This window comes from Mirounga leonina, unplaced genomic scaffold (genome assembly GCF_011800145.1).
Source record: "Mirounga leonina isolate KUSES-001 unplaced genomic scaffold, KU_Mleo_1.0 Mir_173, whole genome shotgun sequence".
Taxonomy (NCBI): domain Eukaryota; kingdom Metazoa; phylum Chordata; class Mammalia; order Carnivora; family Phocidae; genus Mirounga; species Mirounga leonina.
Window position 1 is genome coordinate 10,111,452 of NW_023270447.1, and position 20,622 is coordinate 10,132,073.

Here is a 20,622-nt window from a genome sequence, read left to right on the forward strand (position 1 = left end):
AAAAAGCTGGAATGGTTATCATAATGTCAGACAAAATAAACTGTAAGCCAAAAATTACTGTAAGAAAAAAAGATCATATAATAACATATTCAATCTATCTGGAAGATATGACGATTATAAACATATTGCACTGAACAACACAGCTCCAAAATACATGAAGCAAAACCTAAAATAATTGACTGAAAAAATATATAATTCAACAATAATAGTTGGAGACTTCAATACCTACTTTCAATAACAAATAGATAACTTGGCAGAACATCAACAAAAAACTAGAAGATTGAACAACTACGAACAAATTAGACCTAACAGACATCTATAGAACAAAGAGTACATATTCTTCTCAAGTGTACATTTATCCATGCAGACCAAATGCTAGGTCATAAAATAAGACTCAATAAATTGAAAAGAACCTGAAATCCTAAAAAGTGTGTCATCTGATCACAATGGAATTAAATTAGATTATTAACGACAGAAGAAAAATGAAGGACACACTCTTAAATAACTAATGGTTCAAAGAAGAAATCACAAGGAAACTGAAAAATACTTTGAGATGACAAAAATGATATGAAAAAACATGACATACAAAACTTACAGATTATATTTCAGCAGGGCTTAGAAAAATATTTCCCTATGGTAAAAAAAAATCTCAAATCAATAATCTAATTTTCCACCTTAAGAAACTAAAAAAAGAAGAACTAAAGGCAAAGCAAGGAGAAGAAAGGACATAAAAAATATTAAAGCAGAAATAAAATTAAATAGAGAAGAGAAAAACAATGGGAAAAAAATCAATAAAACCAAAAGGGCATTCTTTAAAAAAAAATAAACAAAATTGATAAACTTTTAACTAAATTAACCAAGAAAAAAAATGACAGAAAGCACAAATTACTAACACTGGGAAAAGAGAGGTCTTCACTACTGACCTTATGGAAATAAAATAAATTTTTAAAAAGACATACCATAAACAAGTAAACAAGGTAATTTAGATGGGATGGACAAATGGACAAACAAACATTCCTAGAAATACACAAACTATTGAAACTGACTCCAAAGGAAACAGGAATCTGAACAGACCTATAATACGCAAAAAAAAAAAAAAAGAAAGAAAAATTTAAAAACTTCCAAAAAAGAAAAGCCCAGGCCCAGATAACTTCATACTGAACTCTGCCAAACATTTAAAAATACCAATACTTCACACTCTTCCGCACCTACCCCCTTAAAAAAAATAAATAGAAGAAAAGAGAACACTTCCCAACTTATTACAAAAGGCCAATATTATCTTGATACCAATGTCAACCAAAGACATCAAAAGAAAAGTACAGGCCAAAATTCCTTAAGAATACAGACACAAAAGTTTTCAACAAAATACTAACAAACCAAATGAAACCATATATAAAAAAGATAAACCATGGCCAAATGGGATTTATCCTAAGAATGAAAAGGTGGTTTAATATCCAAAAATCAAGCAATGTAATACATCATATTAATAGAATAAAGGATAAAAACCAACTGATCATCTCAAAAAATGAAGGAGAAAGTTGTGACAAAACCCAGTACCCTTTCATGATAAAAACACCTAGTAGGCTAGGAATAGAAATGAACTCTCTCAATCCGATAAAGGGCATTTCTGAAAAACACATGGCTAACACAGCTAACATCATATTTTTTTTTTTTTAAGATTTTATTTATTTATTTGAGAGAGAGAGAATGAGAGATAGAGAGCATGAGAGGGAGGAGGGTCAGAGGGAGAAGCAGACTCCGCCAAGCAGGGAGCCCGATGCGGGACTCGATCCCGGGACTCCAGGATCATGACCTGAGCCGAAGGCAGTCGCCCAACCAACTGAGCCACCCAGGTACCCGCTAACATCATATTTAATGAAGAAAGACTGAATGCCTTCATCATAAAATCAGGGAAAAAAAGTAAGGATGTCCTCTCTCACCACTTCTATTTAACACTGTACTGAAGCAGGGCGCCTGGGTGTATTGGTTAAGTGTAGGACTCTTGGTTTCAGCTCAGGTCATGATCTCAGCGTCGTGGGATGGAGCTCTACCTTGGTCTTCACGCTCAGCAGGGAGTCTGCTGGAGATTCTCTTTCTCCCTCTTCCTCTGCCCTTTCCCCCACTCACGTGTGTGCGTTCTCTCTCTCTCTCTCACAGTAAAATAAATAAATCTTTAATACTGTGCTGAAGCATACGATCAGGGCAATTAAGGAAGGGGAAAAAAGGGCATTCAGATGGGAAGGGAAGAAGTAAAATCATCTCTATTTGCAGATGACATGATACTAAAAAATTCTACAGAATCCACTGAAGATATATTAGAATATTGAACAACTTCAGCAATGTGGCAAAACACAAGATCAGTATCCAAAAATGAACTGTATCCCTAAACATTAGTAAAGAACAATCAAAAAATGAAATTAAGAAAACAATCACATTTACAATAGTAACAAAAAAAAAGAAAGCCTAATTGTAAAGTTAAGAAGTGTGAAACATGTACACTAATAACTTATAAAACATGCTGAAAGGAATTAAAAAAGCTATAAATAAATGGGAAGGCATCCCATGTTCATGGATCAGAAGACTTAACATTGTTAACATGACAATACTTCCCAAATTGATCTACAGGTTCAACACAATTTCTATCAAAATCCCAACTGCCTTTTTTCTGCAGAAATTGACAAGCGGATCTTAAAAAAATTTTTTAAAGATTTATTTGAGAGAGAGAGAGAGCATGCACACATGGGAGTGAGCAGAAGGAGGGGCAGAGGGAGAGGGAGAGAGAAACTAATGCAGACTGCACTGAGCAGAGCACAGGGCTTGATCTCATGACCCCGAGATCACGACCTGAGCCTAAACCAAGAGTCGGATGCTTAGCCAGATGCACCACCCACGAGCCCATATATGGAAATATAAATATGTAAAATAATCTTAAATTAGTCAGTAATAGGTAAAATAATCTTAAAAAAGAAGAAAGTTGGATAACTCACATGTTCCAATTTGAAACTGCCTTAAAGGTACATTACTTTTTTTTTTTTAAGATTTTATTTATTTGACAGAGAGAGACACAGCAAGAGAGGGAACACAAGCAGGGGGAGCGGGAGAGGGAGAAGCAGGCTTCCTGTGGAGCAGGGAGCCCCACGTGGGGCTCAATCCCAGGACCCTGGGATCATGACCTGAGCCGAAGGCAGACACTTAATGACTGAGCCACCCAGGCACCCCTCAAAGGTACATTAAACAAGTAGGGTACTGGCATAAGGATAAACACAGAGATCAATGAAACAGAGTTGAGAGTCCAGAATAAACTCTCACATTTTTTTTTTTAAAGATTTTATTTACTTATTTGAGAGAGAGCATGAGAGCGGGGAGGGTCAGAGGAAGAAGCAGACTCCCTGCTGAGCAGGGCACCCAATGTGGGACTCGATCCCAGGACTCCAGGATCATGACCTGAGCCAAAGGCAGTCGCTTAACCAACTGAGCCACCCAGCCACCCCTAAACTCTCACATTTATGGTCAACTGATTGTTGACAAGAGTGCCAAGACAATTCAGAGGGGTGAAAATAATCTTTTTAACAAATGGTGCTGAGACAACCAAAATCTATATACAATAAAATATTGGGCCCATACCTCACACCATATACAAAAATGGACTGAAAATGGATCACACACCTAAATGCAGACCTAAATGGATACATTTTAACCATAAAATTTAAGGATGGTTCCTTATAAGAAATCTATCAATGTAATTACAAATTTTAAATTAACTAAGGAGGAAAAAAATGATTACTTCAATAGATTCAGGAAGAAAAGTAATATCCTTAACTTGATAAAATAGTTTCATCAGAAACAGACCATAAACATCAGACCAAATGGTAAAACTTTAGTAACATTCTTCATTGACTTAATGAAGAATGCACATTAATGTCACCTGGAGAGCTTTAAAACATGCTGATGTTTGGGGCTTCCTCCAGGGATTCTGATAAAATGTTAAGTTACTCAGGTGATCATCCAGGTTGACACAAGGATACAAACTAAGTATTTCCAATCAACACTGTGCTAGAGATCCTGGTTATGCAATAAGACAAGCAGGAATAATAGTTTTTATTCTTAATAGTAATAAAAACATCCAACTACCTAAAAATGAACTGACCAAAAAATACGAAGATCTTTATCAAAATAGCAAAGACAATTTAGTAAAAGACATAAAAATTCTTTTATGCATTCCCAGTCAAAATCTCCAAAAGATTTTTCATACAACTTGACAAGCTGATGAAAAAACCAATTGAGCAAGAGAGGCCCAAACAACTTTGAAAGGCAATTTAATATAGGCTAAAAGTGTTCTTTTACCTCAATGGGGTAAAAGGCAGGTTAATAATTGGTGCTTGGAATACTGCTTATTCACACTGAAAAAAAAAAATTAAGTCGTAACTCACTCCATTATGAAAACAAATTACATATAGATGAAGGAACAAATGGATGAGGGAAAAAACCCTGACATTTTAACAGCATTAAAATATAGGAGTATACGTTTATGACTCAGGTACAGGAAACATCTCAAACGTAGAAAACACGCCAGAAAAAATGTAAGAAACAGTAAGACTATATCCAAATTAGAACCCCTATATAAAAGTTTAAAGATAAGCCATAGATTGGGAAAAGTTGTTTGCCACACATAAAACAATTAGTATACAAAACATATAAAAATTATTATAAATGGATTAACAGGAAGACCATAGAAAAACAAGCAAAAATAAATAGACAATTCTAGGAGAGGAAAAACCTGAGTGGCCTAAAAACATACAGAAAGATTTTCAACCTCACTACTAATCAGAGAAATAATAAATAAAATGAGATAACATATTTATCAAAGTATTAGCAAAACAGTTTTAAACCCATAATAATAAGTTTTGATGTAAGTGGGATGAAATTAGTACTGGCATTCATTGCTGGGATAAATGTGGATGAGTCATTTCGGAGGGCAATTTGCCATTGTCTATTGAAACTAAAAACTGTACTTCCTGTGTTCCAGCAACTCTACTTATATTCCAGCACAGTGAAATTCAAAGCACTTTCTGTGATGGACATGTTCTATATCTGCTGTCCAATATGATAGCCCTATGTGGCTACAGAGCACTGGAAACATCGCTAATATAACTGAAGAAGTGAATTTTTAATTTTATTAAATTCAATTAACCATAATTTAAACTTAAATAGCCACATGTGACTAATGGCTACCAAATGGGATGGCACAGCTTAGGAAAAACACTTGCATATATTCACAAGGATATGCTTCATGTGGAAAGGACTTAAAGTCTATACACAGAAGACCAGTTTAAATAAGCATAGTATCTCACACCGTGGAGTTTTATGTTAACAAGAGAAGGCGGACTGACGTATACCAAACAGAAGGATCTCAAAAACAGATGGTAGAATAAATTTCATACCCACATACACTATAGTTTTTAGTAACTAGATTTGTTTTGTGGTTTTTAATGTTTATTTGTTGGTTTTATATAAATGGTGTCATACTAAACAGATAAGCTACAGAGGTCTGGAAGGATCCACACCAAACTGAGAACATGTATAATCTTGAGATGGCACTTGGATGGAGGAACATGGAGAAGTGGGAGTGATAGCTCAGAAAGACATTAGTAAGAGTCTATTAACATATTATTTCTGTTATTAAAAATCAACCCAGGCTTTAATTTTAAAATTTATTAGTTGTTAGAAGTGATAATTATGATGGAAAAGAGAAAAATGAAGAAACAAAGGGTTCTAACCATCATACCAGAGCCATGAGAATGTCCATGACCTCCATGCTTGAAAACAAATATTCCTACTAGGTTTACCACAAACCCAAGAATTGAAACAAGAAGCAGTCTCTCATGGTGTACATCAGGAGGGGCTAATGCTCTCTAGAAAACACATAATACAAACAAAGAGCATTGATATAATTTCTGATTGATCAACTGGTAAAAACAAAAAGCAATCTTTAAAATTTTTTGATTATTTTCAAAATTAAAAGCATTCTAAAAATATATGCCAAAACAGTTTATAGGAAAAAATTAAAAAAAATAGTGCTCACTTACTGCAGACAAGATAAAATTACTATTTTTAAAGAAACACAAATATTTAATAGCATGACTGTTTGGTCTAAAACCTATCCCTCTTTGATATCTTAAATAATATTGCCATTCATTTAAGGTTCATTGATCTTTCAATCTTCTCTTTATTTTTTTTATTATACCAAATATTAAAGTTCAATGGCAAAACTCTCAGATTCTATTTTAAGAACCCTTCCCGACAGACCTCACTCCCAGATCGTGCTTTTACTTTTCACAGAGTCAACACTTCATTCATAACCTTATAAAGCACTTTCATTTAGTTGTTTTCAATTTCAAGTAGTTTCACGTATATTTAATTTTTTTCAACTGTTTTGTAAAGTCCTCTTACATAAGATTTTATCTGACCCAAGATTGTCCTCAATACTTAATAGCGTGAAAGCAGCTCTGTACATGTATCTTTAGTTCATAAACATTTTCATTACAGAAATGTAATTTACTGAGTCTAATCATTATTTACAATACCTCAACTCCTTCTGAGAAAATAAAAAAAGCAGTGAAGATCAAAAATAGGCCATTGACAAAGCCAGCCAGAACTTCCGCTCTAACATACCTAAAGAAGAGCAAAGTAAAAAACTGAATTATTATTTCTTAAAAATCAAATCATTAATTTATACACATTCAGAGATTCTAAACCATATTGTATGGTTATAAGCAGCCAGCAAAGTCCTAGTATTTATAGTATAATTAATGTGTTTTATTCTACATATATTGTAGAAACGAGGAAATGAATTTAATCATAATGAATTATATGTAATAGCACAATACTGCGAAATACATCCATTTCTACAAGCCAATAAAGACCTTCTTAGAGTAAGTAGATTTAGAAAGACCTTTCACAGAAATGTAAATCTCAAGTTGCCCCTGGAGAAGGAATAACTGGACTAGACAAGTAGGCAAAGAAGGAAGGATCTAAAGATAAAAAGTAGAAGAAAAGGACTTGAAAGAGGGGTTTTTCTAACTTATTAATTGCTTCTTTTCTAAGAATTCCTTACATTTTTTTGTTTTGTACCTTTCTGCTTTCAAATATTTGGAAAATGGAGCTTTGAAGGAAAATAAAATTATTTCTGAAGTACCTCAGAGACAACTTGAAATTTATATTTCTATCACTCTTTTCTAAGATTAAGAAATTTAACAAAACTTTTCAATTACCTATTTTTAGAATCAATTCTAGCTTCACATAATACTAATTAAACTATTTTTTAAAATACCTGTCTTTTTCTCCATGGACTTCTGAAGCTTTCTGTTTCCTACCTGTGTGAAGCATGGGGAAAGATTTTATTTTTTCCATAAGGTACTATTTGGCTTAGTTAAAGTTATTAGAAACAACTTTAACTTGGCAGTTTTACATGTCCTAACATTATTCAAAGGGTGCTGACAGCAGTTAATCACTCTGGTCCTTAAACAATATAATAGGAGCATCAAAAACACTGCTTTTTCTAGCTTTCTATGTCAACTTCTAGATAATACAATTTTTACTATAAGAACTGTGTTTAAAGTAAAGAGAACAAACTCTTGAAAATGCACTCTCTTCCGTCATGTTGGAGTTTGCTCTGTCAGTACATTCCAACATAGTACATATTTCTGCACTCAGAAATAATGCATACTTCTACCTTCTAACACATACAAATGAATTAAATTTACATAATATTTGTCAAAGCATATGCCTTTTTATTTTTCACGAGAGAACATTCATTGAATTCAGCTGGCTTTCCATAGTAAACACTTAGGAATTTATCTAATATATCAGCAGGGTTACTAACCTCAAAACGAAAAGCATTTTCTTTTAGCCCACTCTTCTACTCCCATAGCTAATGCTTGATTGAAAGTCCTTTGTCCTTGAGTTCCATTAGATTTCAAGATCAAAGGTAGGAATGTTTTTCAGGCGTCTTTTTGTCTCTAATGCCTAGCTTAGTAGGTGCTCCATAAATTCTGATAAACTGCTGGACTAAAGTGATTTAATTAGGTTAATATATTTGCTAAACTTGGTTGCAGAATTCAAGTGAAAAACTTGTGAAAACTAGATATACTTGCCTTTACAAATGACTACGTTTACTTGAACACAGTGAGTCTTGGAATTAATATACAGCACATTCATGAATGTGCTATTGCCTAATTCAGATGGTATCTGAATTCTTTAGCCAAGGCAAAAAAAAAAAAAAGATACAAGGGTATATACATACATATAAAGGTGTGTACATATGCATGTATCTACCTATCAGACATATATTACTTTTATGCTGGCATTGCTATTTCAAAAAGAGGAGTGTGACCAGACACAAAGATGACTTTTCTATAAAGAAATACTGAGAAGTCTTCTGCTTCTCAGATTCCTCCTTATTTTTCTGCTGCGGTCAGTCTGCTGTTGCGATCATACTGAACTGAGGGGTTAGGGATTCATCCCCTGGCTTAGCCTATTCGGTGTCACTTTGATGTACTGGTATCTACATTTTACTACTGCTGCTACTTATTACTATAGCAACTATTAATAGTTTCAAATGCTGCATCAGATTTTACTCCCTAATTTTTCCCTTCTCAAAAGAAAAAAGCAAACAAGGAGAAAACAAAACAGGAAACATAAAGGTGGCAAGAGTATCACTCCCTTATATAAACTAGTTAAAGTTGAATAGTTAAAACCTAATATGGTACTGAGGTATTCAAAGCTGTTCCTAAAAATCGTATGGTGGGAAACTGTGCATTCTAAATAGGAAACAACAGATACCCTAAGATTTAACAAACTGAGAATTTTTATAGTCACCTACTGTTTATCCTGAAAAATTGGCTTTAAAAAAATTTTTTTCTGAAAAATTGTAGAGTAAAATATCCTAATCAGATTTCTGATGTACAGTATATATGAATTACTAATTTTCCAACACAAGATTAGAACTTTACATGCAATCTTTCTTTAATGATTCAAAATACACTTAAGAATCTTTTGTCTGCATAATGCCATGGAAAATGTTCTCTTCTGAGCTGTTTGGGTTTATAGATAAAGAGATCCCTCGCTGTAGTCAATAAAAACAGTATAATTAGTGTTTTTTGTCTCACTTTTTATAATCTTACAAATAACCACATCACTTCAGTTATACCCCAAATCAGCAAGTTCTGTCACAGAATTTCATCTATCTTTCTTTTGGCACTTGTCACAATGTATAGTTTTATGGTACTTTTATAGCAGTGTTTCCTCATCAGAGCACAAGTTCCTCCAACGCAGAAGCCATATCTTATTCATCCTTATAAGTAGCAAAGAATTAGACTCATAGTGGGCCCTCAATAAATATCTGAAGAGAACAAGAGCACGTACAAGAGAAAGTGCATGCGTGTTGGCTCGAGAACAAAGGCGAAGGTGGAGAGAAAGAAGAAGCAGTGAGGGAACAAGAGTAAAAGAGAGAACAGGAGGCAGTGTGCATAAGACAGCGGATGTGAGCAGGCAGGACATAAGGAGAGACACTATAAAGGAAAGGGAACCTTCCGGGAGGAGGATCAGTGAGAGAAGGAAAGAGACTGGGAAAGGGAGAGAAGAAAGAACTAGGACTAAGAGGTTCAGAGAGAAGGAGGGGGAATAAGAAAGAGCCTGAGAGATACAGCAGTGGAGGGTAGAGAGAGAGAGCAGGAGAAAAGAAAGATAAAAGATGTGTGGAAGAGAGAAAGAGGAAGAGGGGAGTGGAAGGCTGAGGAATAGGGAGAGACCATGAGCACAGGCACAAGGAGCTGAAAAGAAAAACAAGAGAGGGGAGAAGGGAGTTCAGGAGAGATGGCAGAGAGGATGAGGATGGAGATGAGAGTGAGAAAGAGAACAGGTAAGAGTGAAGAAAGGAGAGAATGTGAGAAAGCACTCACAAGGGAGGGGGACAGACAGGAAAGACAGGAAAGTCAACACGTAAGAGGCGAGAGAGGGGAACAGGAAAGAGAAAGAAGGTGGAGAAGACAGAGAAAGAGGATATTACCCAAGTGCTGCTTATACATAAATATAATTACACTGCAAAATACTCTATGAACTCAAAAAGGAAAACACTCAGGCAGAGCCAGTCAAACACTGGACACTCCACTGCTTCTCCCAATCAGAGATGGCAAAAGGCAAACTGCCTCTAAATAGTACTAGGCTCAGAAGTGAGACCAAATGGTCCAATATAGTCTCTCCAGCATAAAAACACTCTCCAATATGAGCAAGAGTATGAAATTTTTCATAAAAGCAGAGCTTGAAGAGGGTAAGTAATATAAAATCGTATTAGGAAATAGTGATTTTAAATAAATTAATAGCAAAATATCCCTCTAAAAAAGAAACATGACCATTTTTGTATACTGAAACTTTCTTCTTCTTCCAAAAAAAAAAAAGTTAAAAGTTCAGAAAGTCCCCTATCTAGCAAAAAATTTCACTTAAAATTTTTTGGTAAAACCAGGATGTCCTACCTCTAAGCAAAAGAACTTAGATACCAAAAAAAAGTACATGTTGTAGATTCCAATTAAATACTGTTCAAAAACAGGTAAAACAAATCCGAGTTAGGGAGGTGGTTATTACTCTTGGAAGCACAGGAAGGAACCAGGAGGAGGCATGGTGGGGGGGGTTTAGGGTTCAAGTTACACAAATGTGTTCAATTTGTGAAAATTCATGTGCTTAAGATTTGTATATTTTCTGTATTTCTTATACTTTAATAAAAAGGTTTTTAAAAAGTCTTACCCATAAGAGAAAGCATCATTATCTCTCCATTTTGAAATAACAGACGCTGCCAATCCAGCCAAAATGGCAGTGCTATCGAAAAACATGTGAAAAGAGTCGGAAATCAAGCCTAAGCTGTAAAAGAACAGACATATTGGTATATTATAATAGTAACCAAATAGTAAACATCCTTCTCTAAATTCTCTCAATGTCCTTCTGCTTATCAGGAACTAATCTTCTAAAAAGACAACCTTGAAATATGATATATAGAAAAATATTAAGGATAAGTTTTAAACACCTGAGAAGGAAACCCTAACACCCCTTGCCCAAGAAAAAAACCCAGCTTCTACTGAAAGAGGGGTAGAAATAAAGCTAGCTGCTACTAGATAAAGGGCAGGAATCTGCCCACCCTCTGGTACTGGCAAAGGTCAGCTGCCACTGAAAGAGAGAAAAAACAACCATCTACCGCTGGGGGCAAGTCTGAAGCCAGGTTGGGCCCAAGATCTTACATTGATACAAAGCAAAGGTCTGCTGCTGTTGGAAGAGGAGTAAGACAATTGTTCCTTCTCTTGATAAAAGGCTGTGGGGAGAGGTAGGAGAAGGGGCAGGAACATTAACAATATCCACCCTGGCTCTCAGGTGTGAAGGGACTGCCTAAAAATAAGGCTCCAGCAGGAGAACCAAATTCTCTCTCCCCCACAACCAAAGCCTTGACTAGAGTACAAAACAATAGCAATCTATCTCTGAGAGCTGAGCAAGAGCACAGGGACTCCCCTGTGGCGAGGTGTGCAGGGCTTGCTGAAAGCTGAGAGGAGAGCAAGATCACTGAAAAAAACCTCCAGGGCCCCAAACCCTACACTAAATAGAAGGTGGTAAAAGCCACTAAAAAAATTTGAAGTCAGTGCCTTGAAATTAACTAGCAACAACAAAACACAAAACCCAGCTAGTCAACTATTGATCAGAGACTCAAAATTCCCACACTAATGGCCTGACAAAATAACAGGTGTGCACATTTCTAGGCATCAGTACTATTAACCTTGGTCCCTATTATTTTTTTAAACATAAATTCTACCAAACATTTAAAGAACAATAAATATCAATCCCTTACAAACTCTTCCAAAGAACAGATGATAAAGAAATGCTACCCAATTCACTGTATAAGAGCAGTTATTACTCTCATACCAAAATGAGACAAAAGACATCACAAGAGATGAAAGAGACTAATCTTTCACAAATATACATACAAAAATCATCAACAAATACTAGCAAATGGAATCTAAGGATATATATTTTAAAAAGTACACACCATGACCAAGTGGGATTAATCCCAACAATGCAAGGTTGGTTCAATATATGAAAATCAATCAATCTAAGACATCATATCGATAGGATAAAAGACAAAAACCACATGATCATCTCAGTAAGTGCCAAAAGAGTTTGACAAAATTTAGCATGCCCCTTTATAACAAAAACACTCAACACACTTGGAATAAAAAGAACTTCCTCAATTCTTAAATGGCATCTACAAAAAACCCACAGCGCCATTAATGGCCAATGACTGAATGTTTTCCCCGAAGATCAGGTAAAAGGTAAGGATGTCCCCTCTCGCTACTTCTATTTAACATTATACTGGAGGATCTAACAATGGAAGTTAGGCAGGACATAAAATAAAAGACACCCAGACTGGAAGTGAAGGAGTAAAACTATCACTATTTGCAGATGACAGGATCTTTTTTTCTTTTTTTAAAGATTTTGTTTATTTATTTATTTGACAGAGAGACACAGCAAGAGAGGGAACACAAGCAGTGGGAGTGGGAGAGGGAGAAGCAGACTTCCCGCAGATCAGGGAGTCCAATGCAGGGCTCGATCCCGGGACCCTGGGATCATGACCTGAGCTGAAGGCAGAAGCTTAACGACTGAGCCACCCAGGCACCCCGACAGGATCTTATATACATAAAATCTTAAGGACCTATTAGAATAAATGAGTTTGCCAAGGTTGCAGGATACAATATCAACATACAAAAATGAACTGTAGTCCTATATAGTAGTGATATAAAAAAATAAAAAACATTTCCATTTGCAATAGCATCAAAAAAAAATACAAACACATTTAACAAAAAAATGTAAAATTTATACTCTAAAACTATAAAATATTATTGAAAAAATTAAAAAGACCTAAATAAATGGAAAGACACCCATGTTTATGGATCAGAAGACAATACTGTTAAGATGCCAATACTCCCACAATTGATCTACAGATTCAACTCACTCCTATCAAAATCCCAGCTGACTTCTTTGAAGAAACTGACAAGCTGATCTTAAAATTCATATGGAAAAGCAAAGTTGGAGGACTCACACTTCCCAATTTCAAAGTTTACTATAGAGTTACAGTAATCAAAACAGTATGGTGCTGGAACAAAAGTGAACCTATAGAGCAATGGAATAGAATTTAGAATCTAGAAATAAATCCTCACATTTATGGTCAACTGACTTTTGACAAGGATGCCAAGATGGAATGAACAGTGTTTTCAACAAATGTATTGATACAACTGGATACCCACATGCAAAAAATGATTTTTGCCCTTATTTCACACCATATACAAAAATTAACCCAAAATAGATCAAAGACCTAAACATAAAAGCTAAAATATTCACTACCTTGGATTAGGCAATAGTTTCTTTTATAAATAAGACATCAAAAGCACAAGTAACAAAAGCAAAAACAGAAAACAGACTGGACATCACTGGAATTTTAAAACTTATGTTCTTCAAAGGACACTATTAAGGAAGTTAAAAGCCAATGCACACATGGTAGAAAATATTTGCCAATCATATATTTGAAAAGGGGCTTGTATCCAGAATATATGAAGAACTCTTCTTCTGTTTTTTAAAGATTTTATTTTTAAGTAATCTCTACACGCAACATGGGGCTCAAACACAACCCCGAGATCAAGAGTTGCATGTTCCACCATCTGAGCCAGCCTGGTGCCCCTATATGAAAAACTCTTAAAACACTTCAAAAAGATAAATAATCCATTTTTTTTTAAAGATTCATTTATTCATTTGAAAGAGAGAGCGAGTGAGCACTGGAGGGAGGGGCAGAGGGAGAGAGAATCTCAAGCTGACTCCACACTGAGCGTGGAGCCCAACGCAGTACCGGATCTCATGACCCTGAGATCATGACCTGAGCTGAAACCAAGTCATTGCTTAACCTACTATGCCATCCAGACGCCCCAAGATAAATAATCCAATTTTTTAAATGAACAAAGAACCCGAATAAACATTTCTCCAAAAAAGACATACAAATGGCCAATAAGCACATAAAAGATACTCAACATCATTAACTACCTTTCAGGGAAATGCAAATCAAAACAATGAGAAACAACTTCATACCCACACTATGACAACTAAATCAAAAAAATCAATAACAAGTGTTGGTGAGGATGTAAATAAAGCAAAATTCTCACACACTGCTGGAATATTATTTGGCAATAAAAATAAATGAATGCTAACACACGCAGAATATGGATGACCCTTGAAAACACTATGCTAAGTGTAACAAACCAGTCACAAAGGATCATACACTATATGATTCCATTTAGATGAAAAGCCCAGAGTAGGCAAATACATAAACAAAGTAGATTAGTGGTTGCCTAGAATTAGGAAAAGTCAGGGGATAAGGGAATTAGAGGGCAATGGGTACAAGTGCAAGGCTTCTTTCAGGGTAATAAAACTGTTCTAAAATTGATTGTTGTGATGGTTTTACAACTCTGTGAATATCCTAAAAGTCATTCAATTATATACCTTAAATGGGTGAATTGTATGGTATATGAATTATCTCAATAAAGCTGTTTTTTTTTGTTTTTGTTTTTTTTTAATGATAACTATCTAAAGCAGGGATCAGCAAGCCATGGCCCGGATCACCATCTATTTTTGTGAATAAAGTTTTCCTGGAACACAGTTACACTCATCTGTTTATATACTGTCTATGGTTGCTTCTATGCTATAACAGTAGACTAGAGAAGTTGTGACAGAGACCTTATGGCCCTCTAAGCGTAAAATATTCAACATCTGCTGTTTAGAGAAAGTTTGCTGATCTCTGGTATAAAGCAAACACAGGTGCACTGTATTGTGGAGTTTAAAACATGTAAAAGTGAAATGTATGACAATAATAGCACACAGGACAGAAGAAAATAGAAGTATATTATTTTAAGATAAACATATTTGTGGTAAGTAAAAAATTCATATTACGCATGCTAAAGCAACCACTAAGAGAGTCACTAAAGGAGGGACACAGAATTCTGCATCAACACAAAGCAGATGTTCTGCTACCACTGGAAAAAGAGCAGGAAACTCACCCTCACCCTAGACTATCCACATGTACACAGCAGAGTTTTGCTTTAACAGAAGGGGCAAAAATGTTGAAAACAACACAAACATACTCCCAAGGCCCAGGCTCACAGGACCTGCCTAAGACTGAGGCTGGGTTAAGTTACTGAACGCCCCTCTGCCCTCACCACAAATCCAGCACTGAGTAACAAGAAACAGCAGTCTACAGCTTAGGGGGGAGTAGTGGGTGGAGGAATGCCATGAATATGAAGAGAGAGCTTCTGTGACGCATGCAAAAACCTAACCCAATAATGGCGTGACAGAAGAGACAGGCCTCTTTCTAGTTACAAATACTATTACCTTAATAACCACAGCTCTTTATTCACAATGTCCAGCCTTTGATAAAAAATTTCAAGATACACAAAAAAGAGCAAGAGAAAGAACTCATTGTGAAGAGATAAAGCAGTCAACAGAACCAGACTGAGATACTGGCTCAGATACTGGAACTATCATAACTATAATTATTATGTTAAAGGATCTATGGAAAAAGGTGAACAAAATGTATGAATTACCAGGGAATTTCAGCAGAAAAATATGAAAATTTTTAAAAAGACTCATTTATTTGAGAGAGAAAGCATGAATGGGATGGGCAGAGGGAGAGGGAGAGAGAATTCCAAGCAGACGCTGAGCTGAGCAGAGAGCCTGACATGAGGCTCCATCCCACGACCCTAAGATCACAACCTGAGCTGAAACCAAGAGTCCCACGCTCAATGAGTGTGCCATCCAGGAGCCCCTGAAATATTTTTTAAAAAATTAAATGGAAGGGCACTGGTTGTTTGAGCATCCAACTCTTGGTTTTAGCTCAGATCATGATCTCATGGTCATGGATCCAGCACCCATGAGGGGCTCTGTGCTCAGTGAGGAGTCTGCTGTGAATTCTCTCTCTCCCTCTCCCTCCCCCTCTGCCCCTTCTCCTGCTTCCACATGCACGCATGTGCACGCTCTCTCTCAAATAAATAAAATCCTTATAAGAAAAAATTTAAAAAAATAAGAATTAAATGGAAATGGGAGAAACAAAAAACAAGGTATCAGTGCTGAAGAATTCTTCCCATTGGTTTATGAGAAGACCAGACACAGCTAAGGAAAGAATTCAGTGAATTTGAAGATAGCTCAATAGAAATGTCCTGAAAGCAAGCATATCAACAGCTCAGTATTTAAAACCAAGGAGTATCACAGTGGTTAAGAGCACTACATCTGAAGTCAGAGTACCTGGGTTCAAATCTCAGCTCCATAATTTACTAGTTCTGTCAATCTTAAATTGCTTAACTACTTTGTACCTCAATTTAGCCATCTCTTAAACAGGGTAATAATAAAAAGTGTCATAAATATTATAATGATTGACTTAATATATTTGAAACGCTTATCACAGTGCTTGCCACATTAAAGCTACATCAATATTCCTATTATTACCATTATTAATAAGTCACTATATTAATTATTAATACCTCATAATATTTAGTGTTCCCAGCATGACCTATAGCTCTTGACAATTTGGCTAGATGCCAGAGCCTTCATCAATTATAAGTGCTACAAACTAAAGTGAAAAACATTCCTCACCTAAGTAGAAAACACAGTTTTAAAATCTTCTCATAATTTGGAATAATTATAAAATTAGAAACTGAAATAAAACAATACAATAAAAAATACAATTCATTTTTTCAAAAAGATTTTATTTATTTATTCTAGAGAGACAGAGAGAGAGAGAGAGTGAGGGCACGCAGGGGGAGAAGCAGAGGGGCAGAGATAAGCAGACTCCGTGCTGAGCATGGAGCCCCACTTCAGGGCTTGATCTTAGGTCCTGAGATCATGACCTCAGCCAAAACTGAGAGTTGGGCACTTAACTAACTGAGCCACCCAGGCGCCCCCCAAAAATACAATTATTTATAAATCTCTTTCAAGTCATCACGAGGTATTTTGGAAAATGTCTTAAATTTTATCATGAACTTTGTATACCTTATTCAAATATAGACGCATAATACAGTTTAAGCGCTGTCTGTCTGTACTCCTCTAACACCCAACTCAAAGCAGAATGAGAATAAAGGAATAAATAAAAAGACTAAATGAGAAAACTGATGCCTGAGGAGGACACAGTAAAGGTCCTATTATTCATAAAATTCTCTCAGATCTGTTATTTTAAAACTTTTTCCTTTCCTAACTGGATCTCTACAACTCTACACACTTGAACCTTAATAGTCATGTAACACTGAAAATAAACTTTATTGTATTTTCAAGTATGAAAGACCCACTTGAAGAATATCTCTGCACTGTGTTATAAAACCACCAATAAAGACATTGTTTATGATTTTGTTTTCTATGCTGTGACAAAGGACTAATATGGTAAGTTACTTTTAAAATTTGGTTTCAGAAAATGATCTATTCTGATAAAACAATGCAGTTGTGTTGTAGTAAAATCTGACAATGAGAATTGTTATCCATCCTGCCTTAACTTTATGGAACTTTACAACTAAATTTAAAAGTCAATTTCAGTAACTACATTAATTTACATATTTAGTAGGCTTATTTTTTCCACTCTATACATGGTTCTTAACATTTTATTTCTTAAGGATTTTATTATATATGCGACTTCTATTTTAAATGGCCATAAATTAGTTGTAGAAGGCAGGGTATTCATTCTAAATAAATACAAATAAAAAAATATTTACTGATATACTTATGTACATATATATTTAGTAAAACTTGCTACAGGTTAAATTGTGTCCTCTTCCAAATTCTTAATTTGAATCCTATATCTCCAGTACCTCAGAATGTGAGGTAATTTGGAAACAGGGTCACTGCAGACATGATTCATTAAGATTAGGTCAGTAAGGTGGGCCCCAATCCAATATGACTGTTGTCCTTATAACAAGGGGAAACCTGGAGACAAACATGCACCCACAGAGACCACTGAGTAAAAATAAGGTATCAGATGAGACTTCTATAAGCCAAGGAATGTGAAAGATTGCCAGCAAAGCAACTGAAGCTAAGGGAAAGCATGAACAGATTCTTCCTGGCAGACCTCAGAAAGAACTAACATGGCCAATACCCTGATCTTAGAATTTCAGTCTGCAAACCACAAGACAGTAACTTTCTACTGTGGTACTTTGTGACAGCAGCCCTAGCAAATTAATACACACTATTTTTTTATGACAAATTTATCTTAAATATACTTAGTGGACATCAAACATTGCCCTAATGGGGGGAAGATGGTAAACCTCTTCTGTATGTTACAGCAATTAAGTTCTCTTTTCAAGAGGTTTAAAGATAGCTTGGGAATTTTAATACTCATCAAAATGAGATTTTAATTTTATTTAAATTTTAAGTAACTTTAATTTTCATTAAAATGTTATTTCATTTTCAGTATATTATAAAATGATTCTACCCGAAAAACCACTCCTTCTTCTAAAGTGGAAGAACATCATGTTCTCTCTCTTTTTTTTTTTTTTAAAGATTTTTTATTTATTTGACAGAGAGAGACACAGCGAGAGAGGGAACACAAGCAAGGGGAGTGGGAGAGGGAGAAGCAGGCCCCGCACCAAGCAGGGAGCCCGATGCCGGGCTCGATCCCAGGAGCTGGGATCATGACCGGAGCTGGGATCATGACCCGAGCTGAAGGCAGATGTTTAATGACTGAGCCACCCAGGCACCCCAGAACATCATGTTCTCTTAAAGCACTGCAATATGGTCTTTTTATTTAAATCTGGTATCATGATTTGAAAATTACTCAGCTGCACCTATGTAGGCAAACTTACATGAAAAAGAGTCTACTTCTAGTTCTCTGTTCACCTACCATGTATCAAAATACTACTCATGAGGAATTCCTATTTTACTGTTCATCTTCAATATTAGCAAATGTTTCTTATTTTGAATTATCATTTAAACCACATGGCATAAATTTCCTTATAAATAAAGACAGCATGAGAATATTTCAGGTTATCTGATTTATATACCAAATGTAACCTGATGAAGAAAAATTAGTTGCTAAAAGCAGCATTCTTTTTTTAGGCTCCCATCTTTAAACACTGTCAGTTTCCCTATGATTAATTTTTAAACTTTTTTTAAGTGACTACTTTCTAAAGATATTTTAATAATGAAAACTTCTTAGGATACAAAAGAGAAACCTGATCATTGAAGCAAAATATAATAAACATGAATAGAACATTTAGCAAAAGAAACTTTTGGAAAAGATTTTAAGGTCTAGTGGAGGCAAAAACAAAGAAAGGGAGAAAAGAGCCCATAAACTGAAACTTAAGAGACATATCCACCAAATACTATAGATCTTGTTGGGATTAGATCTTGTTTGGATTCTGATTTATTAAAACAACTGTAAAAAGAAATTATGAGATAATAAGGGTCACCTGAACACTCACTAACTAGACAGTTGATATTAATAAATTGCTAATTTTTAAAGATGAGAATGGCATTGGGTAATGTTTAAAAAAGGGGGTGGGCTCTTATTTTTTAGAGACTCATACTGAAGTATAAGTATTTCTTTTAAAAGGAATTATAGTTGGTATCTGTGTTAAAATAATCCAGTGGTGGGGCAGGTAAAAGCATAAGGAAGGTAAAAGCAAGAGGAAATGGAATAGGGTACATGTTGATAAATGTTAAATCTGGGTGATGGGAAGGGACCTGAGGTTCATTAAACTCTCTACTTTTACTTACGTTTAAAATTTTCCATAATAAAAATTTTTTAAAAAGTGTATTGATAACTAAGATAACAGTATATTTATAGTGGTTGTTAAAGATTAACTCAAAACTGAAGCTAGGGAGTAATCAAGATAGGTTTTCATGAGATAGAAAGGAGAAAAGAAACTACTAACTGTCAATTTATTACCAAGAAATTAGAATCCTGACATTTGTATAAGTTGTTAAGCTAACGAGAGTTACGATGAAAAACCCTCAACTCCACTACATTCCATTATATAATCCCTTACTTTAAAAAATTCTCAGCAAAATTGAATATTTATCTGCATTTCTATGGTGAAAAGTAATGCTGTAGGAAAGCAAAAGTCATCACCATGGACTGATAAGTAATGTTGTCTTTTGAGAGGGGAAAAGCTTTATAAAAGACTAAGATATACATGTTTTAATTCTATAGAAAAATGTGATTAATGGAAGCACATTCTTTACCAAGGAGTTACTTTACAAACATATGCTATGACATATTATACAAAGTAGGAACAAATCAGTGTCCGGTATGGCCTAAAACATTTCCTGAACAGGGGCGCCTGGGTGGCTCAGATAGTTAAACGTCTGCCTTCGGCTCAGGTCATGATTCCAGGGTCCTGGGATCAAGTCCCACATCGGGCTCCCTGCTCAGCAGGCAGCCTGCTTCTCTCTCTGCCTCTCATGAATAAATAAATAAAAAAAAAATTAAAAAAAAAAACATTTCCTGAACAAATATTTACTTTGGTAATACAAAGACATTTACTTTAGAGTTATATGACTTCCCTCTAT

General features: G+C 35.2%; 1 protein-coding gene across 2 annotated transcripts in view; it reads right to left on the reverse strand.

The window, feature by feature from the left end:
• The window catches only part of SLC30A7 (solute carrier family 30 member 7), an 85,315-nt gene that overhangs the window by 59,955 nt on the left and 4,738 nt on the right, over positions 1–20,622 (reverse strand). For both annotated transcript variants that reach the window (XM_035017909.1, XM_035017908.1), the window contains exons 3-5: positions 10,798–10,911; positions 6,585–6,672; positions 5,786–5,912 (exon numbers count right to left, since the gene is read on the reverse strand). In XM_035017909.1, coding sequence (XP_034873800.1) covers positions 5,786–5,912; positions 6,585–6,672; positions 10,798–10,911 — 329 coding nt within the window. The remainder of the gene's footprint in view (positions 1–5,785; positions 5,913–6,584; positions 6,673–10,797; positions 10,912–20,622) is intronic.